We start from the raw sequence: 25,407 nt of genomic DNA, 5'->3' as shown, positions 1-25,407 counted from the left end.
GAAAACTGCTTGTGAGAGATGCTGAACTTTATACGTACTGCACAACTAGTCTCTTACACTTGCTTTCTCTTCTTCCTCGAAGCTGTAGTGAGCATACATATCATGCTCTCTTTTGGGAATTAAAGCTAACTGAATAAATTAGTCCTGGCAATAGCTCAGGGCCTTTCTTGAACTCCAATTCAGTGTGTGTAAAAGAGGTGTGTTGCTTTCTGTAACCACTGGAAAAGAGACTAAGCAGAGAAGAATTTACTGCAGAAGGGAGGACTGCAGGACTAAAATGGCAGAGGAGAGAGGCTTTTAGGTGAGGCAGTGTCAGCATATTCTTCCAAGTGAGGTCAGTTTGAACATCCTGCTTAGAATCAGTAAACTTAAGGCTGTAAAGAAAGCAGAACAGTGAGGAACAGCGGGCACTTCCAGAAGACTCACAAGCGATAGGAGTTGAGAGGTGAGAAGAGGTATTTCTTTAGTGCTGTACAGTTCACATAGGACATCACACTGTAGTTTCAGCCCAAGTTTCCTCCTTGTCAGTTCAGAATAAGGCAGCATTCACTGCTGTATATCAGTGCTGGCACAATTTTTTCCCCACTCTTTCAGTCATGTGGTCCTGCCCTCTTACTGGAAACCATAATAGCAGCTGTGGATCAAGGGCATGGTGACACAGATAAGCTAGGCTTGATGCAGTTGTGCATTGACTCTTGGAGACTTATTTTTAAGGAGCATATTGTGAGTTGTGAATTATCAGCTTTTCCTAGCCTCATGCATCTCAGCCAAAGTGACAGAAAATAGTAAGGATAGCATCTCAAGTTATGGCAGTGTGGGAGCTCATGCTGAAGACAAGCTGCAGACAATACAAAGTTTAGTGTGGGCAGAGGAGTAGGTACAGGACTACAGTAGCCTAGCTTCCTGAGTAATTAGAAGGTTTCAGTATGATAGCTTGTCTCTTTCTGAGTGCTAGTTAACTTACCATGGTAGAAGTGAAGAGGATGATAGGACTTAACTGGCTGGGGCAGATGACATACTTTGTTCAAGGTGAAGTGCGGTAAATAGTATCAGGTAGCTTAAAACAGAAGTGTGCTCTAAGACCCTATTTTGTCTGTGGAGAAAATAAGACAATCAGGAGGAAGGGATTTTCCTGTCCTGAGTAGAATGGGATACGTTCAGTGGCAGGTTCACTGTGTTTGCTTTTGCCTAGCTTACCCACTTGCTGTACTCATGAGAAATGTATGGACTTTAAAAAGATTTCACAGATCTTTGATAGGACCTGGATGCTCAGTTCTTCACTGATAATTAGGTCTGAAGCACTGGTTCATTAAGATATAAGTCTGACTTTAAGTGTCTGAGAAGCCACCTGATTAATGTCAAATAAATGCTTACGCCACCTACAGAATCCAGAGTTCTGGTTTTCTGACTTGTAAGATGAGATCTGTAAAATATGATCATATAATGAAGGTGCACAGCTATTAAATCAATAATTATATTAAAAATATGAAATTCAAAATAAAGTTATAACTTCTAACTAGGCAGACTCTGCGAACTCATTTAATTTCCCAGTGGAATAGCATTAAAATAGGTCTTTCCTTCTCCCTTTTCCAGCAATGTACATCATTAAACATGTACTTAGTAGCTGGCAAAACAGACTGAAAGTTAAACTAACTTTGCTAATAATGAGCTGGAATTCTCATAATGAAAATGCAAGGTACCTTATTGAAATATTGGCCCCTTGACAGAATCTTCAACCCAAGCCTCACAAGACTGTCACTAATCTTTTTTTGTAGGTGCCCTGTAGCCAAAAATGTGCTGATGTCTGGCTTTGCACAGACTGGAGACCTGGGAGATTACATGTTTTGAATAGGATCAAATGACCATAAGGGGAAAGCACACTATACTTAGCTGCCTTGTTATACAGACAGAAAAGTGTTTTGCATGTGATCTTGTTAACAGCATGAGTTAAGAGCACCACTACAAAGTAGAGGCAGAGATACTGAAGCTACTTAGATTGTTACTGAGCATCTGTGTTTTTCTGGTCATCTGCTTAGGTTTTTGTTTTTTTCCCTGTAGTCCCATTTTGGCTTAGTGACTTCAAATTTCGTGCTGACTCTAGATCACATGGAAAGATGAGGGTGAGAAAATGTAGGACAGCTCAATGTAGTTTCCTGATCCAGTTCTCCTCCACGTTAGCAAGGCACAGCACCAGTTTGTTACAGGATACCTTCTTCACCATCCCTGTCAAATCCTGCTTTTCACATAGCAGTCATTTGTACTCCTTTCCTACTGCAAAGTCTGCCCTGACATACTCCTCAGCTGCCGTGCCTTTGAACATCTTTCCAAATTACTGTGACCAGGCTGACTACTTCACTACAAATTAGTTCTCTTCTGTTGCAGTGCACACCTCTGTCTCCAGCTTAACTGACTCCCACACTCAGTCTTTTTTGCCTCTTCTCTAGTTTAGATATCCTTTTAAATCTTCCTGTCCTGCACTTTCCATCTCTGCACAGAAGATTTTCACTGATTATCCTTTCAATAGAGGACTGACATCCCTTGCACCACTACCACTCACCTCTTTGTTACAGACAGAATTTTATTTACTCCTCCTTTCCTTTACCAAAGGGTGGCACATGGTGCAGAAGACTGTCCCATTGGAGTCTGCAGGCAGTTAATCTCCCTCACAAACACAGCTTTCACTGTCTTCACGTAAATGGCTTGCGAATTGCCCCAGAAATATTTAGTGACAGGCTCAAGTCAAGAGGACTCATATTTTTCTCCAGATATCACCCAACACCTTCTTCTAGTTAGGGCAGACAGAGCTACTGGAATGATTGTCACCAGGCAAAAGCACTCATGCTACCAACCAGCAACTATTTCAATTACGTGTCTCTGCCAGGAGGAACACATTTTTGCCCTGATGCTTCTCTTTCACCTTTGTCCCAAAGGAGAGAGTAGGTACCTAAGCTTAATTTTCTGAGGAAAAACTCGTTATATTATGCATCTTGAACACTGCAACCATCAAAACCATATGGCTCGTAGGAATCAGCAGCTTTCCCAGTGAACTGTTAAGGTGCTGCCAGTAGAAGCTTTTTCAACTCATTTATTGTTGCTCAAAAGTTCTGCCCCTATTCCCAGAAACATCTTTTTATAACGAGAAGGGCCTCAGCCTCCTGTGAGCAAGCACAAGTAGGAAACAGCAGCGAAACTTTGTGTCTGTCCCGTGTTGCTCTTTCAGTTTGAGGCCGATAAAATAACACAGAGCTGTTTCAGCTACACAGAGAGGCAGAAGTGGAAGGAGCAGAGATCAAATAATATGAAGCAGCATGACAGTAAAAAGAAAAGCGTGTAAAAACATGAATGCCAGACAGATGTTTTGGGGGGGAGTGCAACTAATCCATGGGAAATCAGAACAGTTGGATGTCTGTTTTAAAGTCTTTTAAAGGGGGAAATCAACTGTGCTACCAGGCTGGTTAGAGGACAAAACAAAAATAAGTGGCACTGAAATGAGGAAAGAATGGCTTCTTATGTGTTACCTATGTGGTGCTAAAGGGCATCACAAATCTACATAGCCCATTTTACTTGAGTGCTGTATAAATCAAAAGATTGTTTGGAAGCAAGACTGTATACCTCTACTCTAAGCTCTTGTCCTTGAGGATGACATAAGAAAACAATTTAAGGCTTGATGCAGTTGAATAGGACTCTGGATTTTTGAAGGGGGATGAGAGCAGTATGTTCTGAATTTGTTGTTTTGGACAAATTTATGATAGAAATGGGGGTTGGTGGGATGTGGCTGGCGTACTGGAGACAACAACGCACAGAAGAGGTGACATTTTGTCCTTTGGGGACAGCAGTACAGTTTTTTTTAATTGGGGTGAAAAAATTAGAACTGTTTTCACTGTTGGTTCTCTCCCTCTGTTATCAAATGTAAAATCTGCAAACACAGAAGTTACAATGGAAACAGGGAATCACTGGGCAAATATTTAATTTTGCTGTCTGTGTTTACAGGATGTTTTCACAAATGAAGAAACATGGGGAAATTAGGGGGAAAAAAAAGAAAAGCCAAAAAAAAAAAAAAAGAGCTGCCTGCCAGCTTCTGTTCCAGAGACTGGAGAGGTGTATCTTCCTGCCTGCTTTGGGTGGAAGGCCACACCTGAAAGTATGGCCAGCTGCAAAAGGCAAGGAATCAAGCTGGGTGAGCCACAGAGTGTGATTATTCTAAATCACCAGTGACAGGCCCTGAAAATGCAACCTACAAACTGTTACCAAGAGAGCTGCTTTTCAAAGGGCAGCCTTTAGTGCTTGAAAAGATAGCTGGAAGAGGAGGGAGGTGTGTGGGTGACTACTGCAGTTGGTTTTCTTTGCTTCTCTAAGATGCAGAGTGGGGGAGAAAACCTGTACTTCCTTTTCAGCTGCTGAAGGCATGAACTGGTTTACAGGAAAGGTGCTAGGTTTTTTGGGGGGTGGAGAACAAAGACTCTGTGTGTAACTTAATGCCTTGCTGGGGAAGTCAGCTAGCATTTAGAGCTCTTAGATATTAGTGTGCAACAGATCAGAAATGAGTTTGGAGCGTCAGCCATCAAATACACACAGAAACCACTTTAAGGAAGCATGAATTATGGATGAGGCACTCAGAAGCTGCTCAGGGCTACTAGCAGTGTTGACATGTCACAGGTGATCTGTGCATCGGTGGTCTGGTGGAGCCTTCTTGCTGTGTGGCATGGGTTTATGTCTCCTGTGCTACAGGAAGATGTGAAGATTGAAAGCAGACCTGCAGCTCTGGCTCAGGCTCCGCAGTGTAGCTAGGATAGGTTGCACAGGGCTGATCAGGGCTGCAAACAGGGAATCGAAAGGAACAGTCTTCTCTCCATGCCAATGCAGACTTCTTTGTATGACTGAGTTAAGCAGCTTCAGGCAGGAGAGATTTTGAGCTGCAGTGGCAGCTCTCCAGGAGCTAATAAGAACTTGAAATAGGGCCCAAGCCTTAAACACATTTCATTTGGGCTCAGAGTGGCGGCTTTTCTTACTGCTATAATTCAACAAGAAAAAGCTTATAATCTTGTCTTCAAGTTTCCAGCTTTGAAACTTAGAGAGACTTCATACTAATGAAAAGATAAGGTGGAGGCCATCCCCCCTCATTCTGGACTGCTGTCAGTGCTGCTCCCTGGAGCAGAGGTGAGGCCTACCAGTGAGGCAAAAACAGTTTGGCCCATCGTGTCCTATGGAGTTCACCTCTATAACCATCCCAGGGAATGCGGGTACAGATGCATAATAACCTTGGAAACCACCACGTTAGTTTCATGTTACTGCCCCACAAGTTCATTAGTCTGGTTAAAAAGTTTGTTTTACGCTGAGGGAGACGTGTTCCCCTAACTTAGCTGAGCTGTGGGGATGAGGCATTCGACAGAACAGCAGGTACATCATAAAGCAATAAACTCTTTGAGTGTAATCACCTCATCTTCTTCTGCCCTTGGAAGATGACTTTATACTTGCAGTTTGGTGACTGTCTTTGTGCTATTGAAAGCAATGGCCTGTTAGCAAGACTGCTACAGGCATGGCTGTAGTTGCAGAACAGATTGGGTCCCATATTTTGTAGCTGCCTCAACCCAGAATCCTGCTCAGTTTCCCAGATTGGCAAGTGAAACATAGGGAACATTTTTCACCATCTGACCCCATTTTGGCTGCTTGAGGCCCAGTAAATCTTAAAGTAAAGCCAAAGTTGTGGTTAAGAATCACTCAGCTGAAGCTCTGGTTCTTCCTTTTAAACACTTTAATTTACTGATTTATAGCAGTAAAGCAAATAGCTTTTATTTATTTATTTTTAATTTTCCTTTTCAAACTTTTAAAACAAGGAAGAGTAAAATGGCAGTTGACCAGAAGCTCAGTTCTCAGATAATACAACGCAAAAATCAGTTTTGACTTGTTACTGAAGGAATTAATGATACTCACAAATTTATATGTATGTCTAATTCAACTAACTGAATACTTACAGTATCTCTAGCCTGCTGATCTGAAATTGATGATGTTTCCAGAGGTTTTCATTATTCTAGAAGACAAGTTTGGAAAAAATGATTGAAGTTTAAGATAAGTGTTCCCTTCATGTTTATCCTGATGATAATTAAAATCTTTGAAAGCTTTCTCCTTTTTAGCGCTCTGTTCAGGAAGGCCCACTCTGCTCCACTTTGTGCTTGCAAATGAAGCACAGAGAGGAGCTGAGCCTGCTGGGGCCTCTTGGAGTTTCATGAGGAGCCAAGGCATGATTAAAAAGTGGAAAAAGGAGAGACCGGGAACTTCCATGTGTCAGGGAAAGAAAGATGAGAGTTTTAGAAACTATGTGTGGAATAAAAAAACGGTTTAAACTTTGAACATCTAGCTTCTGTTCTTAGGCATGATAGAAATAAAGAACTAATTGAGCAATAAAACGTGCTTATTGGAGTCGGCTGTGGTGAGATCAGTTGCAAAAGATTATGAACAAAACAATGAGGTTTTTTCCCTCTGTGGAGAAGAGGAGTAAAGAGATATGAAATAGGCATTGTTATACAGTCACAAGCATTTGAAATGCACATCTGTATAACATGCTCTTCTGTACCTTTTACCTTCTGACTTGTGAGCTCATAAAACTTGTCCACAAATGTGGTGATGAAGGGAGGAAAACCTTAGCACCTGGGGCAGGCAGGAACTTCATTGTCACTTCTGTGTTGGTGTTGCTTTGGGTATTTTAAATCAGTGGGGTCTTGTTCCTGAAATGTTGATAAATTGTGTCAGGCAGAAAATCTTGATCAATGGTGATCTATCTTATAGCTAAGGATAACATCTAGAGTAAATAGTGCTTCCCATCCCTTTCAGTTCATATTGCTGTAAAACCTGATCATGGATATTGCTTTGTTGCACAGTCTATATACCCATGCCCTACTGTGCTAGCCTAGCCACTGCACAGGTGGAAATTAAAAAAAAATATATAAAAAATTAAAACGAAAAAAAAAAAGTTTTAGGTTCCAGAAAACTGAAAAGAATGTAATCAATGGATGTGTTTTGGACTGTTTTCAAATAACAGCCATGATAAGTAACACTAACCATTTTTCTCAGCAGCAAGTAGTTGTAGAACTGGATTTTAAAGAAAGGCTGAAGGAAACCACATTGCTCGACTGCCACAAATATCCTGCTCTGTTCCTGTACAAGAACATAAACCAACAACTGTTAATAATAAGAAGAAAGTTTTATTAACTGTTGGAAGAATTATTTCTATCAAAATTTCCCAGTAATATTGAAGTGACTTAATTCCCAAACTTTCTTTCAAAAAAGGCATTTTTTCAGGCTGTTGGAAGTTGGCCACTATGTGTGTCTGTAACACATTAGGCACTGTTTTTCAAAACACCTTGTGGACTGCTAATTGGGGTTTGCATAATACCGCAAAATTGCAGGCATTCCTTTGAAATAAATAGGAATGAAAACTGCTTTTCTGGGATAGAAGAAAAAGGAATTTTTTATTTTTAACAAAAAGCCCAAACAAAAAAATCTTTGTTTGAATATGTCATAATAATTGTTTGTTTTTGTTTCCTGAAGAAATTAGAATCATTTGAGGAAAACTTTCTAAGCAATTTTGAGTTACACAAGTTCAAGGGGGCCTTGTACATACAGTACTACTGTTCAGGCCAAGAGGTAAACAATTATGAAATGCTTTTGAAATGTAGGGTTCGTGAGGCTTTTCAAGGTTGTGTATTTTGTCAGTGAACATAACAGTAACTTGTTGAGAGCAGGCATGAGTGATACTTATGCTCAGATGTGTAAATTAAAAAGCCATAAAATCTGATAGCTCGGGGTCCAGATTCTAAGTTGTAACACTCTGTTGTAAATTTGACTTACCCTATAGGGACTGGATGAACTTATTTATTTTGAAATTAGAACAACACACTTGTTTGGTCAAAATTTAGACTTAGTCTGATGTTCAGCTGGTGAGTTCATGTGTATTTCAGGTACATCCCCTTGGCTGATGTAGGGCTGTGCTCGGTTAGGGCTGGAGGACCTCTCCTATGAAGAAAGGTTGAGGGAACTGGGCTTGTTTAGCTTGGAGAAGAGAAGACTGGGGAGACCTCATTGTGGCCTTCCAGTACTTGAAGGGAGCGTATAAACAGGAGGGGGAATGATTGTTTGTGAGGGTGAATAGCAATAGGACAAGGGGGAATGGTTTTAAACTGAGACGGGAGATTCAGATTAGATATTAGGGGGATGTTTTTCACTCAGAGGGTGGTGACACAATGGAACAGGTTGCCCAAGGAAGCTGTGGATGCCCTGTCCCTGGAGGCATTCAAGGCCAGGCTGGACATGGCTCTGGGCAGCCTGGTCTAGTGGTTGGCGACCCTGCACTCAGCAGAGGGGTTGAAACTCGATGATCTTTGAGGTCCTTTTCAACCCAGGCAATTCTATGATTCTATGATTGGAGATCAGAGAAGTGAAGGGGAAATAATTTTTTGTTTTGAGTGTCAGGATTGACAGTACTTTGCTTTATATCTAATAAATACCTGATGCTTATAGTGAAGCCTTGGTATTTCAGATTTTTGTAAAGAAGGCTTTAAATGAAAAGTACACATCTTTCATGTTAATCAATTACACCAAAATATGGAGAGAAAATTACCTTTTGTTATATCTGGAGTGCAGGAGGAGGCAGCAAGCACAGACTAGCAGAGTTTTGTTCAGCAGTGCCTGTGTATGAAATAAACAGTTTTTGACAGGAAGATTACAAAAACTGAAATCAGAGAGAGAACCTGTTGCTAAATGATAAGCATGAATTTCTTTTGTTTACCTACCATTTTCCTTCTGCTTAAATGGAGATACATTCCAGGGTTTCAGAGACTTTTATGAGCTCTTGAAAATTTTTCATCTGCGCAGTAAACATGTTTTATTTAGCCTGCATATGGAGGATTCAGATGATAAATGTGATGAATATCCAAGCCTCCCCTATCCTTCTGCAGGACACCAGAGATTGCACTTTATCACTGACACTGACACTGACACTGACACTGACACTGTGCTGTGGGGCTCATGCACAAAGGAGGCTGGCAGCCCTAAGCAGATAGCGCCAAGAGTGTCCAACACTGTGCTTTTTTAACTTTTACATCTCACTTGATTAGGGAGACAGGTGGACAAAGGAAAGTGGTTGAGAGAAAAAATTCCTCCTAATGTTAGGTTTTCTCACTGAGCCACTGAACTTCAGGAAAAAAAAGTAGTGAGTGTTCATAGATATCTACTAAGCATAGCATTTGCTTTAGGTTAAAAACAAGAACAGTAAAAAACATCTCTCCAGAAAAGCACAGCATGCACCTATCTCTGCAGCAGTGATGAGAAACTAATGATCCTCTCCACAGAGAGGTTGAATTCTTGTAGGTATAAAGATGGAAATCACAGAAAATATTCGTGTAACAACTTAAGCTTTCCTTTCCTTTCTTACAATTATGTCTTATTTTCTCTCATCGTGGTATGACGGTATTAAGAATTAAATATGTAATAAAAATACTTAGGAGATAAAGTACTTTTTATTCATTCACTTACTCTTTCCATAGAAATGTATCTGCTCAGAATTACAAATAGCACAGATGATAACAATTGTAATTAACTAGAGATTATGCCAGCATAATGCCAAGTATATCATCACTTTTTAGACTGCTATTTCTATTGATTCACCTTAGAATGTCAGAAAAAAATCTAGAAAAGTAGAGCAACGTAATTGTTTGTTATCCGTAGAGATATCTTTGCAAAACGTTTATTACAATGCAGTTTCCTGTTGCAGATGCACCCATGGTGCAGAAATACTGTGATCTTACGTTTCTTATTTTAGATTCAGTTCTTAGAAATTGAAGGAGGGACCCCAGTAAGCAGATAAACCATACTGAGAATAGTGTCTTCTGAGGCCTGGAATAAGGTTTTATTGCTGGATTTCTTTGGTTTTGTTTTGTATTTTGCTAGTGTTTTACTTATTTCCCCTTTAGTTTCTGGGTTTGCCCCCCAGTGTATGCTAACACAGAAGCCTGCAAAGAAGTCCTCTGAAGGCTGTCGATAATACAGGGCCTGTTTGCGTGGTCCCTGACTGGACTAGGATGAAAAAAAAGTGGTCTGCCTTAGCTATCCAACTTACTTATGTGGAATAGTCACAGCCATAGATGTTAATTTGTGTGCTTGTAGAGAGATTTCTTAAAGTAATTTTACTACTGAGCCAAAGGTTGTAAGCTTGTATAATTTATCAGGCCATTAAAGTTCTTTACCTAAAAAACTGGAAGCTGAACAAAAATGCTGTGAGGTGGAGTACTCTCTCAGTATTTCCAATCTAGCCAGTTTATGATTCATTTTTCTTTGTGACTCTTTACCAAGAACAAAAATGTTGCCTTTTGTTAACCTACTCTACCCAAAGGCAAGAAATTAAAGCACACCCAAATCTCTAGCAATGATAAGTACTCATTCTAGCACTAATTCAATTATGCAAGCAGATCTTCATATCTGTAAATGAAAACACACTAAGCACCATCTATCCATCTGTAGCAGAAATGCCAAGTCACAGCCTGAACCAGTGATTGAGCACTTGGTAGGAAGGCAGGGCCAACCCAGGGGATGCATACAATGCACCTGAGTGACCAGAATGGGGGATCCACCCCTTCCCAGACCTCATTTAAGGGTTGGGGCTGGAGGAAGAGTATCTTGTTGGAGATCCTTGTCTACCTGAGGCCTTCCGAAGGTAAGTAGTTTTTCTTCCTTTGTTTCTGTGTCTATGACTGCTGCGTTTGGGCTTGTTCTCATTTGCTGCAGTCTAGGATTGTGCTGCTCTGCTATTGCTGTACTTTCCATTGCATTACACCATCCTAGCATTCTTCAGTTAGCTGTGTTATGCTAACTCAAATCATTTCTTTTTCATCCCCAGCTACATTTTGAAGATCGTTTTTTCATTTCTCTATTGCTGAAAATTCGCGGTTTCTCACATTGCACGTGGCTACTGTGCAAGTGCTGTGGAGAAGGAGTATTACAAAACACGCAGAAGTATTGATTTTAGCATTTACATTGTGGGACTGAATTGGGAAAGACAACAAGAGCCTTTAAATTAGCAGCATTCGTTAGTTTCAGACAGCAATGATTAATAGAATTAGGCTAGCTGACAAAGGAGAGCTTCCTGTTTTGTAATGGGTTTGTATAGCCTGAAAGCATCTCACAAATGGCTGTTCAAGAATGTATGAGACTGTAGTTAATGAACTGTGGTAAACTCTAAGTTAATAAATATTCAGATAAGAGCATCATCCTACGTAGCTCAATGAATTTGACCACAATTACTGTTATTGTGGTCATGACCAGTTTCTGAGTTTGGACTTCAAAAAGCATAGTTAGTCTGTTTTCAGTATTTGGTTGTTAGGGGTTAGGTTAATTAGTCAAGTTTGAACACAGTTTACTATGAAAAACAACTTCCTATCTTACAATTTCTCTGAGTTAAGACTGGGAAAGTAACTCATAATAAGATAGTATAGTACAAGCTCAAATGTTCTTGGCTAATATTAAAAAAATAGGTTTCTGCCAAAAATCTATTTAAATGTCTTTTTTTCCTCTAGTATTATTCAATTGATACCCTTTAAATCATGTTTGTTTTGTGTCAGATAACATTTGAAAATATTTCATCACTTCCTTATATCAAACTATAAGCCAAATCTAACAGAATTGTACTTTTTTTCCTAAGTTACCACCAAGATTTAACATAGTTAATTCCCTTCTGTAAAGTTTGTTCTCTGTTTGTAGTTCTTTCTGATAATTTTGTTCATGGTCATTAGGGATCAGTGAATCAGCTACAAGTAAAAATGCTTTGAGATAGCATAGCTGAATATGTCAATTCTTTCTATAGCCAGTGGGAATCTAGTCATCTGTAGATTTCTCAGGGATCCACCAACTGTTATGGCTTTGATGATAACAAGAGCCAAGACATGCATGCAGCTTGTGTGCAAATACCTGCATTTAAATATTTGAAGTAGCTGAAGTTTCTCTCAGCATCAAGGTTCTGCTGCACTGATGTGAGGTCACGTTCTGATGGTCTGATCTGGAGCCATATCGAGGTTTCTCAAAGGCAAAACTGGATTTTGAACAGGAACAAAGACAACTGAGTTCATATTTTGTCCTCCCCTTTGATGGCAGCAGAGCTATACTGGCAAAAGAAATTCAGGACAAAGTTGAGAAAGGCTAGTTGGAGTTTCCAGGCTATACAAAGGGATAGAAGCTCTGAGAGAAGCTGTTAAATACATGGAAAAATGGGATGGGAGAGCTCAGTGGGATGTAGGGGCTGTGAATGAGTTTCTCTGTCCCCTTTAACGATCCTCCTCAGAGGTTTTATGGGAAGGTCTGGGGCAACTGCCTGGTACCTCTCACCTTGGTGGCATAACAGGGCACGAGTCTGATACAAGCTAAGATGTATGTTCCTTTTGTTTAAGTCTGTCCTCTTCCCAAGGCACTCTTCTTTCCCTATGTAGCCAGAGTAGGAGCACCTGGAAACACTTGCATACCCACAGATGCCTGTCCTTCAGCCTGCGTTCACAGGATTGTGAGATTTGCTGTCTGACCAGTGCTCTTAGCTCTTCATTTATGCAACTGTCCTTACTTTGCTGTAACGTTGAACAGTAAGAATAGGAGAAAGTAACAACAACAACAAAAAAAAAAAAACAACCAGAAACTTCCTCTCACCTGAGTTATGTCTGTCACTTAACTTCTTAAGAAAGATTAGTGATTAAAGCATGCTTTTGATGCCCTTCCTAAATATTTAAGACTTACAAGTGTAGACCACAGTTTTGAATGGTTTCCTAATTCTGGATAAATTGTATTCTCCTTCCATGCATTAAGGACATCTTCTGTGTTGCTGTAATGAATTACAGCTTAAAACAGTTGTGGTCTTCTGGTTTTCTCGTGGTCTCCCTTCTTAGCAAGAGAATAGTATCACAATATTTTTTCTGCTTACTTTGACCACTAGGGACATACTTAATGTTTAACGTAGTTTGAAGCCTCCAAGAACTGTTCCTTTATTTGAAAAATTACTACTTGACAATTTCTTTCTTTCAAGTAGGATGTTCTGTCCTTGATGGGCTGTTATGGACAGCATGGAGCAATCAAGAGTGAATTGCTCTCTTTGGTCATAACCTGACTAGTGGTTACTGCAACTGATCCCTTTTAGCTCCCTCTGCACGGTTCTGTCCTGATCTGCAGCAGGATCTTTGGAAATAGCAGAGGTTCATTCTCTTGGTCTGCAGAGCTCTCCGAACTCCCTGCTAATCTCTCTGTCAAGTTCACCTAAAAGTGTAAATGGTAACAGTTGTTTTATGACATGGAGACTTGGCTACAGAAATGTGAATGCAAACCAACTTAATTTTTATTTTTTTTAAAGGAAAAGCAAATTTCCTCCATAGTAATAACCAATGGGACTTAGTTTTGAAGGCAGGATGGATTTTTTTCGAAATGAAACCTGATCTGCCCAGGGTGTTTTTCTTATGGATCTTTTTCCTTTGTAAGTTGACTTATGTTTTCATAAGTAGTACCTGAATAATAAACTAAAGATGCACCTGTACTGAAAAAAACCTAGCCACAGTCTAAATTTGCTTTGGAAACAATTTTAAAAGCAGTAGTTCTGTTGTATCAGCCAATACATTCTTCTTGATTTATATTATTTTCCACAGTGTTCTGTTTCCATATCTAAATGGCAGTATAAATGACTGTATTCCATTGTGTCCTGTGTGTTTCCTTCAGAATCTTTATCTTCCTGATTAGAAGTCACTACTAGCTTTGACTACACTTGTCAACAAGGAATGCAGGGCCTACGTTGGATCTCTTGGGTTGGACAAGACTCTTAAATCTGTTGCAGGCACCACTATAATTAGGCTGCATCAGTCGCAACCACTGAGGCTGTCTCAGCAGCCTGGGTTCTTGTACTAACCAAGCTCAGAGCTATGCCATGTAATCTATAAGAGCTCATTTAATAACAGGATGCTTATTCTACATATTTTTTGGTCCAGTGCCTCACAGAGGTGTGTACAGCAAGGATGTTTTAGCTCCAGCATCTGCTTCTTCTCTAGGTTTGCTGCTGGAAATTAGAGGTGACTCATGGTGTATTCTCTTTCTGGCATTTTTTCAGGCCTGAAGAACTTAAAGCCAGTTTTGGTATATAATCCTGGTGCTGTTGTCAGAAATGAAAACTGAGTTCTTCACTCCCTATGTTTCTTTGGATGTGAAAAGAAAGAAAAAGTCTTCATAGCTGTAACTGATTAATGTCAATTCTGTAATGATGAGATATTTTGAAGTTACTGCCTCATGTCCTTTAGATGTTTTTTGCTGTTTAGCAGTCTCCTCTGTTAGAACATGTTTACAGTAGCTGTGCTTTTAAACTAGAATTTCTAAAAGGATTCAAAGAAAGAAAACAGGGAAATTACCTTGACATTCAGTGACAGCTCTAATATCATGCAAATCACTATAATGGAGAACAATTATGAAGTGCTTAGAGACTACTGTAATAGATTTTTCACACAAAGGAGGAAGGATGTTGGACCTGCAGTAGAATTGTGAAGAAGTAATTACATATCATCTTTGTACCTAAGAAATGAGATATTTTTAAAGATGTCACACTACCCATGACACACTGAAGAACATCATGTTCTAGGCGGTGAGGTGTTTTGTTTGTATTTACATCCTTCAGAGCAGCTGTCTGTTTTGCAGTATTTGTGTGCCTGCTGCACATTTTGAGCATGTCTGTGTTACCATTTTCACTTTGCACAGTAGTTTGGTAGCCCATTCTTGGGTCCACAGTAGCCATTTGGGATTCATACTGGCTGTTGTCTTGCCTCAACCAATGTATGAGCTCCTTTTCAGAGTGATTCTTGTTCTGTTTGGCTATGTGACCTCCTTGGGACCAGTATCTCCTCTAAAGCCTTCCTGTTCCTACAGTGAAATGAATGTTAAGTTCTGAGAAGTTTTCATGCCATCTATTAATTTTAGATTTAAAACTCTAGTGAGACATAATTATCCGTATCTTATGAAGATGGAATAGATGTTATTTGAATGCTCTTTTGCTTCAAGGACATAATGCTGCTTTCTTCTGGCTATTCTGTTAATTCTCATCTGATTTTTTTCAGAACTCTCTGTATCAGCACTAAGCTTAGTTATGAGTGGTTTTTGGTTAATGCCGTTTGCCTCCTGCTTCTGTCCTGCAGATTATGAAGAATCACCGTAGGGCAGTGTGCACTGAGATAACAGATTACAGGTGCAACTGAAGCCTTCTATCAGACTCACCTTGTACTTCATCCAAGTGGAAAATAAAAGTGGATAAAAAGGACATCGTTTGTACTCTGCCAGTTTCTGGCTTGGAGCCCTGAGCCAGAAGCCACCCTACCCTTGGGCTGCATTTGGGGAATCCCTAAACTTGGGTCCAGCCCTGCATCTTGCTCAGTATGTCCTAGTGTCATTCAGTGTATTTTGCAGGATCATTTAGTGACCTAAATATAAATACGGGACCCACTTTGATTTTAACATTGATTTACTTACAGTGAATCACATTAGCGGAGCTTCATGGTTTTCCCTGTTCTTCTGCTGCTAGCATCTTTTCATTTAACTCCCTATTGTAGATTGTCAGAAGTCAGTTTCAGCTTCCAGGTTCAGTTTTCCATCTGTGAAATGGATTTTATATTTAACAGCTAAGGGAGAATATACTGAGCCCAGATTGCATTCATGCCATGCTTGGACTGACTGGAAGAGGTGGGTGTTGATTTCTGTATTTTGGACTGGACAGAATCCATCTGACCATTTGTAGAAGGCTTTGTGAAAACCAACCCTTGACAATACTAGCTGAAAAAAGTTGTTTTGTAGTCTTGCATATTTTGTAATCTTATTCACTAGCCACATAAGAAATCTTCAGTGTTTATTGGAGACGTAACAGGGTCAGGGCTTTTGTGTTGTCTTTCACTTTATCCCCAAACATCTGTTTTCCCAGTGAATAAAAGTGTAAACAGGACAGTGAGAGGATGGCTTATTTTCCAGATTTCAATCTTCTTGTCAAAGTTCTTCATCTCAGTATAACTGCGTAAAACAAAATTTTGGGAAAGATGCATGTTCCTGAAATATTTGCAGTTTAAATCTTTGTTTTCCTTGATTTAAAAAATATACATTGAAACCACCTTGAGCTCAATTCACTGCTGTGGGAGGCAACACATCTTAAAAATCTTTGAAGTGTGTGTGTATATATTTATATTTCATTTTTCTTTTTTATTTTGCTTTTCTTCTCATTGGAAGATTGCTCGGGTACCTGGCTACTCTAATGCTACACCAGCCTGCTCTAATTCGTGGCCCATTTAAGCCACTTGTTGTGCTGCCAGTATTACTGCCTTGAGACAAATCCTGGTTTGTTACTGTGTATTAATATTTAGTCATAAGGATAATCAATGTGTGTGACCTATCCTGTGGTTAGAAAAATAAATAAAAACAAGTACAGAGTACTTGGTTTTTACTCCTGGGCAGAAGTTAGGAATGTTTACTTGGAACAGCAGTGCTCACATAATTGGTTCCCACTGCTGTGCTGATGCTGAGTGATTGATAACTGGGGAACTGATGTAGCTGAGAGAACAGAATTTGTACCGGACTGCTTATGTTTCTTTTCAAATAGTCAGTTTTCATCATGGCTACCACACACATTTGCAGCAGTAAAATATGGAAAGCATTGTCAGGGCAATAACTTTCAGATAACACAGAGGGGCATGGAGATGGCCTAGGTAAGCTGAGTGAAATATGTTAGTTCAGTACTTTTATCTCCAGATGCCACCTTGACTTGTTGACCTATGGTGGTATGAAAGTGTGGTTGTCTTTTTTGGTCTAGCGATTGGGGTAGCTCACATGTATCTTCTATTTCAGGGTTTTAAAGCATGTATTTTTAACTGAGGAGGTGAGAAGATCATGTGTACTCTGAAGCAATCTCATTCCAAAAAACACCTAATAAATGGGGAAACGTCATAGATCAAAGCATGATGTAATGTCTTACGATGGCATGTTGTCTGAAAGATGCCAAATGTCTGAAAAGAAGCTAAGAATGTTGTATTTTTCAAAGTCTCGGTAGAACTGCCAAGCTGAATAGCTCCAGTTATAAAGTATTGCTTTAGTGTCCTGCAGTTGAGACAAGGAACTTTTCCCACAAGATTTGAATTATTTCTGCAAGCATATGTAACAGGTTTCGTAAGTTGTGTTGATTAGGGGAAGTGTTTATCAAAACTGTGTTCCACTGGTGACTAGCTGCTGTGTAGGTACCTTAAGGTGAGAAGTATCTGGGAAATAAGGTTTATGCATCTTATATAGCAAGAGTTTGCATCTGACTCAATGGTTTGAGTGTATGCAAGAGGCTGTGGGAAAGCTATTACAAAATCAAAATACAAGTAAAATCCAAACAATTAGTGAGCAACAGGGGCTTAGATTTGGAATGTCACCACCCACCCACCTGTACTTTGCTGAAGGCCTAACACATTCTGCAGCCGGGAAGAAATGTTCATTGGTTCTAAGAACACTAGGCTAAACTGTGGTGTGAAGTTTGTCCCCGAAACTACCAATTACAAAACTTGAAGTGATGTCTTGTAGATGAGGAGATAGGGTTTTAATAACAACCATATTCTTGTCAGGAATTTGGCAGTGTAACAGTTCAATGACTAAACAGAGGTTAGCACTTAAGATTTTTTACAGGCTTTTTGGCCTATTCCATTCCTAATGCAGCTTCCACAATATTTCAGTGGCGTTTTTCTGTACTGTTTGAAGCTACAGTATACAGGATGTATAAATTAAAAAGTGAACAGCTCAGGAGAAAGTGTTGTATTGACTTATGCAGAGAAAAATGGGTTAGATGGTACCTTGACTAGCTGCACCTTGACTAGCTGCAGCTTGCAGACTTGTCTTTACTGTGAGGAGGGAAGAGTGTTTGGAAAGCAGTTTCCCTGAAGGAAATTCAGAGAGAACACTAACTTGCAGCATGTGTGGTCTGTAGAGTTCAAGGTCTTGTTCTGCTTCCTGCCAAAGCAAAGGGAAAAAAAAAAAAATGGCTTTACTACCAGAGGTAGGCTTGATGGGTTAGTTTCAAAAATGAACTCTCAAAATCTTCAGTGGAAATGAGATTTGGTGGAAACAGTATGAATGATTACCAGGGTCAGTGACCTGGAGAATAAGGATAAACCACCTGTGTTAGGAGCAGAACCCCCAAAGAATATAGGGAACATACAGATCCATGAGGGAAGATAATAGAATTCTACAGTGGAGAGGGAGAGCTTGTTTAACAAGTCTTCTCCTTTCCAGGAGGAACAGCTCTAGTGGTCAAGTATTGCACAAACCTGCCTGCAGCTCTGCCACCCTCTACTCTTAGACAAGCCTGAAGTTGTAACGTTGAGTCAAAAACCCCAGAGCTGTGCAGGTAGAAGGGCCTTCCAGAGGTCTGCACTCCAACCAGCTGCTCAGGGCAAGTTCACCTCTGCTCATGAGTTGCTCAGGGTTTTACCCAGTCTGGTCTTAGAAACGTCCAAAACAGCCTCAGAATGTCATCAACTCGAGAGCTGAAGTCTTCCAACGTGAAAAGGAAGACATAAGAGTGTTTCAAGTAGTGTTCCAGGCAACTGTAGCTTGAACAAAACAAAGCAAACCAGAATAGCCTGAAAAACATTACTGTCTTATTTAAAAGAACAAATCTGTCATACAGACTATGGTAAAGGAAAAACAGTAATACTGGATTACGTTTTAAAAAAAAAAAGTTTCGAAGCATAAAAATTCTATGAGGAAGAACAGCAGAATCTTGGAGGACTGCAATTGAAAGGTAGTATTGAAATATGCAGTAGAAGGAAAAAGTAGTTGGAAATAGGATTGAAAAACAACAATAAAGGGGATTATGTATTGTGAGGCATGAGATGGGGAAAGCCTGAAATAAATCTCTGAGCAGCTGATCTTTCCTCCTCTGGTAACAGTCTCTGTCAACTACAGTGCAATCATAGAATCATAGAAGGCTTGGGTTGGAAGGGTCCTTAAAGTTTGTCTAGTTCCAAAATGGTGCTCCAAGCAGGGCTGACACCCACTGGATCAGGCTGCCCAGGAACCCATCAAGCCTGGCCTTGAACACCTCCAGGGTGGGGGCATCCACACATTCTCCAGGCAGCCTGTGCCAGTGCTTCACTACCCTCAGAGTAAAGAATTTCTTCCTAACATCTAACCTAAACCTCCCTTCTTTCAGATTAAATCTGTTCCCTTTTGTCCTATCACTATCTACCTGTGCAAAAAGTCAGTCCCCCTCCTGCTTATAAGTTCCTTTCAAGTATTGGAAGACTGCAATGAGTTCTCCACAGAGCCTTCTCTTCTCCAAGCTAAATAACCCCAACTCCCTTGACCTTTCATCACAGGAGGAGTGCTCCAGCCTTCTGATCATCTTTGTGCTCCTCCTCTGGACCCACTCCAACAGCCCTACATCCTTCCTGTACTGAGGACCCCAGGCCTGGACTCGGTACTCCAGATGAGGCCTCAGCAGAGCAGAGGGGGACAATCACCTCCCTTGCCCTGCTGGCCACCTCTCTTTTGATGCAGCCCAGGATACTGTTGGCCTTCTGGGCTACAGGTACACACTGCTGGCTCATGTTCAGCTTTTAGTCCATGAGGACCCCTAAGTCTTTCTTGGCAGGGCTGCTCTCGAGGAGTTCATCTCCCAGTCTGTTCTTGTATCTAAGATTGCCCCAACCCAAGTGCAACACCTTGCACTTGGCCTTATTGAACCTCATTAGGTTCTCATGGGCCACTTTTAAGCCTGTCCAGATGGTGGTCTTCCAGAGAGGTTGCCCAAAACTGCCCTAAGAGCTTGGATGAGGACAGTGTAAACATCCCACTATCACCAAGCTAGAATGGATTTCCACATTTTAGGGGGGGAAAAGGCGGGGGGGGAATAAAGAAAAGACACTCAGTATGTTGAAGTATACAACCAAATGGGCAACAAAGGAGGGAGCTGAGTGGACCTTCCTTGCTAGAAAAATTATGTGTGGACTCTTGATAGAGAAAATACCACTGAGCAGATAGAGTGGATAATGACAAACACTGTTTGCAGGAGAACATGGCTTTGGAATTAAGTTGTTAGCTTATGTTTCTGATGTCTGTTGTTTCTGATGTATGTAAGTCTTTTCCCTTTTTGAATTGGGGGATGGAACATCTTTAAGCTGCTAATTAACATGGCAGGAGCTTCTGTGGTGTTTACAGCTACAGCAGGGGAACATCTGTCTGCTGCAGTTAGGCAGGGGCTTCCCAGCAAAAGGGCTGCTTGCAGATGGAGTGGGTAGCTTGCAATGCAAATGTTGTAGGGCTGTTTATACAAACCCACTTTTCCTCTTAGAAACAATAGAATAGCGAACACTTACCCTTGACAGTATTTGGACATTAATTATGATAAATCTGAAATATTAGGCATCTGCTATTTTGAAAATATTACTTTGGGAGGGGAAATCCCTCAAATTAATTGAGTAGCATAAGAATTCATACCAATCTGACAAAAAAGAATGCAAAGTCTTTTTAAAAATTTATTGTACTGTATAAAGTAATAAAAGCCTTTGAAGAATAGGCAGAGATGGTGCCTTCTCAGGTGTGCAGAATAGTTTTCATTAAAATGAATATATTTCTACCTCCTGAACTATTTATTACTTTCGTTAAAATCAGAGAATTAAGATTGGTCCCTGCTGAATTGTCCTTGCAGCCTGACATGACTGCCCTAGCAACGCATGGTGAAACAGAGTCCTGAGTTGTAATTTCCAGCTCAGTTTCTGATCTGGGACCTTAGTGTGCTGATGGACAATCGGCTGAGCATGACTCAGCAGTGTGCCCAGGTGGCCAAGAAGGCCAATGGCATCCTGGCTTGTATCAGGAATGGTGTGGTGAGCAGGACTAGGGAAGTAATCCTGCCTCTGTACTCGGCATTGGTGAGGCCTCACCTCGAGTACAGTGTTCAGTTTTGGGCACCTCAGTACAGAAAGGACACTGAGGTGCTGGAGCAGGTCCAAAGAAGGACAGCAAGGCTTGTGAAGGGCTTGGAGAATATGCCCTATGAGGAGAGACTGAAGGAACTGGGGCTGTTCAGTCTGGGGAAGAGGAGGCTGAGGGGAGACCTTATTGCTCACTTCAAATACCTGAAAGGTGATTGCAGTGAGAGCGAGGTTGGTCTCTTTCTCACTGGTGACAGGTGACAGGACAAGGGGAAATGGCCTCAAGTTGTGCCAGGGGAGGCTGAGGTTGGATATCAGGAAAAACTTCTTTAGAGAAAGGGTTGTTAAGCACTGGAACAGGCTCCCCAGGGAGGTGGTTGAGTCACCATCCCTGAATGTGTTTAAAATACGTTTGGATGTGGTGCTCGGGGACATGATTTAGCAGTGGGTTGTTAGGGTAGTATGGTTAGGTTGTGGTTGGACTTGATGATCTTGAAGGTCTTTTCCAGCCTGGGTAATTCTATGATCTGAAGTCAGCGCTCCTCAATAACATGCAAACAGTACCATGTCTTTATAACTATGATAGGATTCTCTTTGTCTGAGGCTTCTCCCTTTCTCCCACCACCAACTTGTTTTTTTTTTTTCTTTCACTGGTGAGTCTTCAGACTCCACAGCATCTAGATGCAGATGCAGCCACTCAGACAGTTCCTGACAAAAGGAAAAGTCTGGGAACAGAGACTGCTGCCCCTGGTCCAGGGCTTAGGGAAGCACTGGCTGGGCTTATCCTTCAGTGGGAGGTTCATGACAGCCTGTCTCTTCCTTCTTGTTGCTCCAAGGCCACACCAGACCAAGACATTTACATATTCAGCAGTGATGTCACTTTCTGAGATAGGAAAGCGCAGTCATAGAGAAGATGAAGACCTAGGTCACCTGCAGATCTCCATTCCCCTTGCCCCGGAGGTTGAAAATTTCTTCCCCTTTTATATCCAAATGGCAGATCACTTTGGGAACGTGAGGTTTATCTTTTCAAGTGAAAAGCAGGACAGTGTTCATTTCCCTGATGGGGAGTAACCACTTGTAGACACTACCACTGGCCCTTGTGCCAGCAGCCAGCTGCTGGGGCACCTGGAGAAGGGCTGACCATAGGAGCCAGCACAAGGACTGATTCATTCCACACCGGTGCTTGGTATCTGAGCTCTAGGGAAAAAAAAAAAATTACTAAGTTCTATTTCATAAAAACAGAGATTAAGAACATCTTTTAGTGAAACAACAAACCTGAAGTGTGAGCTCACAGCTGCAGTATGCTTGGCATACAAAAAACTTGCTGCTAAAAAAAGTGATTTAGTTTCCTGTGATGGATCCTGTTAAATTCTGTAGAGAGACTTGCTCAACTATGAGGTTTTGGGAACCTTAGTTAAAGGTGAACTGGAATATACGTCCTTCATCAGGCTTTCAGGCTCACTCCTTCCTCTTGGCATAAGTCTGATCAACACTTTTCTGCGTGTAATTGACATAGAATCTATGTTTGAGTATGTTGAGTACACTGCAATAACTGTGGGGACTAAGAGAATACAGCAATATACATCTTATAATATAACCTCTTCCAAAAAATCAGTCTATTTTACAGCTATAGACAAAATTTTATTACATTCTTCACTAATGTGATAATAATGAGCAGATTCTTACCTATCATCATGGACTTTCTCGTCAGTGCAAAACCAAATTTAAAATTTAACTTTTTTGAAATGCTTAAGTGCTTAGGTCAGTGTTTCAGGTTTGGTGAAACCTAGCCAAATGCTCGGAAGAGAAAGTGCTTGTGAGGTTTCTAGCAAGGAGTTTCTGAATCATTTTTATGTAATATAATATATGATTTGCAGGACCTTTGCATTATATGTCATTTGTAAGTGGAGTCTCATCAACTGAGATTATTTTTCATGCAGTTCTTGAATTTTCTTTGGTAACTTTTAGCTGCTGAATATAATATTAAGATAGAGTCTAGGAAAAGCAGAAATGTTTTCTGGCTGTCACTTTAAGACATATTCTATGTTTATTCAGCCCAATCTGTTTTGGAGAAAAAGACAATCTTACTACTTTTTCTGTGTTATGTCTTGCAATTCCCAGAATAATAATGTGGAAAAAAAAAAAAAAAACCAACCAAAACTGCTTAATATGAATTGCATAAGAGTATGAAGAGTCAAGAAATACTTTTTATATGCCTTCACACACACATGCCAAAAAACTCTTCGCCAGAATTATTCCCTATTGGAATTTGCAGAGGTTTGTGAAAAGCAAATACTGAAACACTCTCTTGCTCTTTTTCCTTTAAAATACTGGGTGAGGAGGAGCATGGGGAGTTGGATTGCTCAGAAAGGGATCTGTTCAATGAATATCTAAAACAGAGCTCTTGGGTTGTTAAACCGTAATTTAAAGGTAAATTTTAAGACAAAACAAAATTGAATTATATTTTGTGCAAATTATTGTTCATTTGAGATTTATAAAAACATCCCTGTATTTTTCTTTGCCTTCACTCAAAAAAGCCCATTTGTTGTCTAAGTTTTAGATTACAGTTTCCTCCTCTTTCTGGACAGACTTTAGCAATTATTTGAATTCCCTAAGAATGTGTTAAACCATAGGAGACAAAAGCGTCAGCTTCTGTTCTCAGTCCTGGTTGTGGAGAAAGGTAGTGCTGCACCCTGAGCTGCCAGCAGAAGGATTGGGCATTTCTAATGTGCAGTGCTCAGAACAGGTTCTCTTTCCTCCAGGACACCCGGCCTTCCCTCCCAAAAGTTGGTGCAGGTTGCCGATGTGACACTGCTATTCTTTTCTTCAGTGTGTCAAGCTGAAGTCTAGATCATGTGTATATAGTTATGGAATGAGGGAATTGGCTCAGCCAAGCCATGGTTGCTATTTAGTTTTGCTTTAGATAGTAGATAATGCAACTGAAATTTAACAGTGAAGGGGATACAGAGAGTAGGCTAATATTTGAGTAACTTGAGACTGATCCAGAGCTTTTTCTTCTGCCACTCCAGAAGCTTTTCTAAGGTTTTAAATGTTGGATGCTCATGTATGTAGGGCTGACCATAGATGGGCCACAATAGTGATGCCTTTAAAGTTAGCAATCATTTTCCAGCTGCAGTAAATACAAGCTACCTTAGAGGAACAAGGCTGTGAGAAATGCAGGAGTGGGCTTCCTTGGAATATCCTGGCCATAGGAAGTTTTTCTTGTGTTTCCCAAGCTGCAGAATAGTTTGGTATTGAAAATGTTTGAATAGCTGTAATGACCTGCTATTATGATTGAAAGATGGCCTTCTAAATCCTTTTCTTTTTAAATTTTGAGAACCTTAATCTTGGTGTTTACTATAGTAGTTATTGGCTTGTTTTGTTTTTTACTTTCCATTATCAATGAATGAAAAAAAGACTGGTTTTGTATTAAATTTTGCATTCTTAGATGATTAATAACATGGTAATATTTTTTTCTTGTTTGAGATAAAATGGTTCTAAATGTATTCTCTTCACATTCACATGTATAGATACATATAGGTTTATATATACATTTATATACTCCATTTTGGCCTGGAAATCACAGAACAACAGAATGAAAGCATTAGTTTTAGTTTCTCCTAGTTTAAAAAAAAAAAAAAGACTATCTGGTAAACTAATGTCATTAACAGAGAGTGTTAGAAGCAGCTTGTGGTAACTAATCTGAACTTTCCCTTTCTTAGCACATAACTCCAAGGTTATCCGTGTTAGAAATGGAAATGTGTGCAAGAAAGCGTATTTGCTCAATTCTAACCAGGCTAGGGTTCTGGTTCTTTGGTTTTGGTTTTGTTTTGAAGATCAGGTCAAAATAAACAAGGTATACATGTTTAAAAAATAGGGTATAAAAACGCAAGAAGACAAAAGTATTTTCCAAGCTGTAGAACAGTCAAGCTCTGCTTCCACTTTATGCAGCTTTATTCCTGTGTCAGGCATCAAAATGAAAAAGGTTCCACTCTAAATGTTTATATTATCTGCATATGTTATTTTTATTTGTCTTCTAAACAGAAAAAAACGTAAGAAAAGGTTTTCTTACCAACATAACATTCTTGAATGAAGGAATATTATATAATAAAATATGGGCTAGCTCAGGAAATACTCATCTTGAATAAGCAAATAATACAGGGGTACCTGTGCTTATTTTGGACAAAGCTCTCTTGCCTTTATTGTTCACAGAGTTATTGAGTTACTCATACGTTCCACAGAGAAACTAAACCAGATTCAAACCAAAATGAAAGAAGGTTTGCAGCTGTTGGCCACAGATACTGGTTTTGAATGCAAAAAAAGAATTCATTACAAATTATGGTGGACAAACAAAAGACCTTCATTCATCTCAAGTATTTGTTCCTACAGTCTCATGTGTAGGGTAGAACTCTAAATCACAGCGAAGCTTCAGGCCATGAGCAGTTTTCTCCTGTGAGATTTT

General features: G+C 40.1%; 1 protein-coding gene across 6 annotated transcripts in view; it reads left to right on the top strand.

Moving 5' to 3' along the window:
* Nucleotides 1–25,407, top strand: part of PDE7B (phosphodiesterase 7B) — a 167,389-nt gene that overhangs the window by 95,628 nt on the left and 46,354 nt on the right. The window contains exon 1 of one of the 6 annotated variants that reach the window (XM_021389854.1): nucleotides 10,576–10,705. The exons of the other annotated variants lie outside the window; for them this stretch is intronic. Within the exon in view, the coding sequence (XP_021245529.1) occupies nucleotides 10,582–10,705 (124 nt within the window). The 5' untranslated portion in view covers nucleotides 10,576–10,581. Of the gene's footprint in view, nucleotides 1–10,575; nucleotides 10,706–25,407 lie in introns of those variants that run through there. 6 annotated transcript variants of the gene reach the window in all.

This window comes from Numida meleagris, chromosome 3 (assembly GCF_002078875.1).
Source record: "Numida meleagris isolate 19003 breed g44 Domestic line chromosome 3, NumMel1.0, whole genome shotgun sequence".
NCBI lineage: Eukaryota > Metazoa > Chordata > Aves > Galliformes > Numididae > Numida > Numida meleagris.
Note: the sequence above shows the minus strand (reverse complement) of the source record. Positions and strands in the feature narration are given on the sequence as shown.